The sequence below is a fragment of the Pteropus vampyrus genome, unplaced genomic scaffold (genome assembly GCF_000151845.1).
Source record: "Pteropus vampyrus isolate Shadow unplaced genomic scaffold, Pvam_2.0 Scaffold585, whole genome shotgun sequence".
NCBI classification, from domain to species: domain Eukaryota; kingdom Metazoa; phylum Chordata; class Mammalia; order Chiroptera; family Pteropodidae; genus Pteropus; species Pteropus vampyrus.
The window spans coordinates 223,017-225,800 of record NW_011889366.1 but is presented as its reverse complement, the minus strand read 5'-3'; the positions used below and the strand labels follow the sequence as shown (position 1 = coordinate 225,800).

Below are 2,784 nucleotides of genomic sequence, written 5' to 3'. Positions count from 1 at the left end.
GCTGGGCAGGGGCCATCTCACTGGGAGGGGCACTAGCGGGGAGGGACACCCAGCGTGAGATTTCTGGTCTCATGCATGATTTTCCTCAACACTTTGAGTCCGTCCAGTCCAGTATCGCCCTGGTTTTACCTCTGGATTTGTGGCATCTTTTTCTAACTCGCCTTCCTCCCCTGCACCTCCCGGAATCACCTGGGGGGTGACTCAGGAATTTAAAAAGCCTGAGAATTTCTGGACAAGAGTCTGCCACCTGTCTGGTTTGCCTGGTGCTTGCCTCTTCTCTCAGGAGTAGCTCTGTGCCTTTTTCATCCATCTTTTTGGCTTTCTTCTTCATAGCATCTACAAAAAAGAAATGTCTAGACTGGATAAAAGAGGGCCACCCTGTTTTTATCATTCTCCTCTGATTCATCCATTACTTCTCCCTCCACTTGAGGGAAGATGTAAAATTATCAGCTTCCCCCCGAAACCCAGAAGGTGGTAATTTCTCTCATAAAAACAAAGTGATCCACCTCCCTCTCCCCGGGGTCTCTGGCCAAAAATCCTTCCATTGAACATTTCCACAACTGGCTTTAGTAGGAGGCCACATCCCTTTCTATAGAGCAGAGATTTCCGGTTTCATTTTTATGTTTTATGTCGATTTTAATATAGATGTATTAGGTTTGTATAATAGTGGCATTTTAAAATTGAAAAGTTTTATTATCTAGTCTCTTCTGTAGGTAATGTATCTAGATGTGGACAGTCGTCTGCATTTAAGCCTCTAGGGGTGGGAAAGCTGTGGTGTCTCTTGTCGCCATTTCTTCTGCCTCCACCCAGGAGGAGGCCTCTCCTCTCTTCACCCCCTGGCCCTGCTCCAACCCCATCTCACTCCCCCTATGGCATAAAGAGGAGAAAGAAGGAGACATAGAGTTGCTACTTTTGTTTTTAGCTCTGAGCGACACCAGTGCAGGCCCTCTGACCTTGGTGACCGCCCCCTCCCTGCCTGTCCTTGGTGGTAGTGACAGGTCAGGAATGAGCATGTATGTCTCGTCTGCTTACAGGGACACAGAGATTGATGACCTTAAGACACAGCTGTCACGCATGCAGGAGGACTGGATCGAGGAGGAGTGTCACCGTGTGGAGGCCCAGCTGGCCTTGAAGGAGGCCCGCAAGGAGATTAAGCAGCTCAAGCAGGTAATCGACACTGTCAAAAACAACCTGATTGACAAGGACAAAGGGCTGCAGAAGTACTTCGTGGACATCAACATCCAGAACAAGAAGCTGGAGACACTGCTACACAGCATGGAAGTGGCCCAGAATGGCACAGCCAAGGAAGATGGCACTGGGGAGTCAGCTGGCGGGTCTCCCGCCCGCTCCCTCACCCGAAGCTCCACCTATACCAAGCTGAGTGACCCAGCTGTCTGTGGTGACCACCCCCCTGGGGACCATCCTGCCTCCTCTGCTGAGGATGGGGCTGATAGTGGCTTCGTGGCAAATGACGACACAATGAGCCGGACGGATGCGCTGGAGGCCAGCAGCCTGCTGTCATCGGGCGTGGACTGTGGCCCTGAGGAGGCCTCACTGCACAGTTCCTTCAGCCTGGGCCCCCGCTTCCCTGCCAGCAACACCTACGAGAAGCTGCTATGTGGCATGGAAGCTGGCGTGCAGGCCAGCTGCATGCAGGAGCGTGCCATCCAGACAGACTTCGTGCAATACCAGCCTGACCTGGACACCATCCTAGAGAAGGTGACCAAGGCCCAGGTCTGTGGGACAGTCCCTGAGTCAGCAGACAGGTGTCCGGAGCTGGATGCCCACCCCACAGGGCCCAGAGACCCCAACTCAGCAGTGGTGGTGACAGTGGGTGATGAGCTTGAGGTCCCAGAGCCTATCACCCGTGGGCCTACCCCATACCGGCCTGGTGCCAACCCCAGCCCATCGGTGAGTGTGGTGTGCCCTGTGGAAGAGGAGGAGGAGGCAGCCGCTGCCGAGAAGGAGCCCAAGAGCTACTGGAGCCGCCACTACATTGTGGATCTGCTGGCTGTGGTGGTGCCGGCCGTGCCCACGGTGGCCTGGCTCTGCCGCTCCCAGCGGCGCCAGGGCCAGCCCATTTACAACATCAGCTCCCTGCTGCGGGGCTGCTGCACTGTGGCCTTGCACTCCATCCGCAGGATCAGCTGCCGCTCCCTGAGCCAGCAGGGCCCGAGTACGGCAGGCGGCGGCTCCCAGCTCTGAGGAGGCTCATCCCGGCCAGTGGCTCCGGCAGCCTGACCACCGATTGTAGGGGTGCCGTCCTCCCGCTCGTGGAGCATCATCTTATTTATTTAGTTTTGGGTTTGGAAGTGTTTTTTTTCAGAATGGTCAGTGTCAAGGGGCCGGGAGTTGGGGTTGAGAAAGGGCATCTCAGAGCTTGGACAGGAGAGGAGAGAAGAGAGACCAAGGGCAGGGAGGAGCACTGGCTGGGCAGACTGCAGCGAGGGAAGGCGGCGAGGTCCTCACCCCAGTCCCCATCCACCTGGCCCTTCACAAGGGCAGCCCCTGCTCAGGAAGTCTCTGGTGTATTGATGTGGGGAGGCTGGGCCCAAGTCGCCTACTGTAGCCTCCTCACCCCACACCCCTCTACGCCCTTTCCGGTTCCCTGTTCACTCCATGCCTTCTCTCCCAAGCCACCCCTTGCTCTCAGCCCGGCTTCTGGACCAGTATTATCTCCTCACATGGAGGCAGCTGCAGCCCAAAGTACAGGCACCTGACCCAGAACTCCAAGCAGGGTCTGGAATCACTGGGCCAGGGCTGGAGCTCCAGCTTCCTCAGGCT

The 2,784-nt window shown here is 56.1% G+C and overlaps 1 protein-coding gene across 1 annotated transcript in view; it reads left to right on the top strand.

Annotated features, from left to right (window-relative positions):
- Positions 1 to 2,205, top strand: part of SNPH (syntaphilin) — a 9,196-nt gene extending 6,991 nt beyond the window's left edge. The window contains exon 4 of the mRNA XM_023525655.1: positions 1,035 to 2,205. Coding sequence (XP_023381423.1) covers positions 1,035 to 2,205 — 1,171 coding nt within the window. The remainder of the gene's footprint in view (positions 1 to 1,034) is intronic.
- The last annotated feature ends 579 nt before the right edge of the window (positions 2,206 to 2,784 follow it).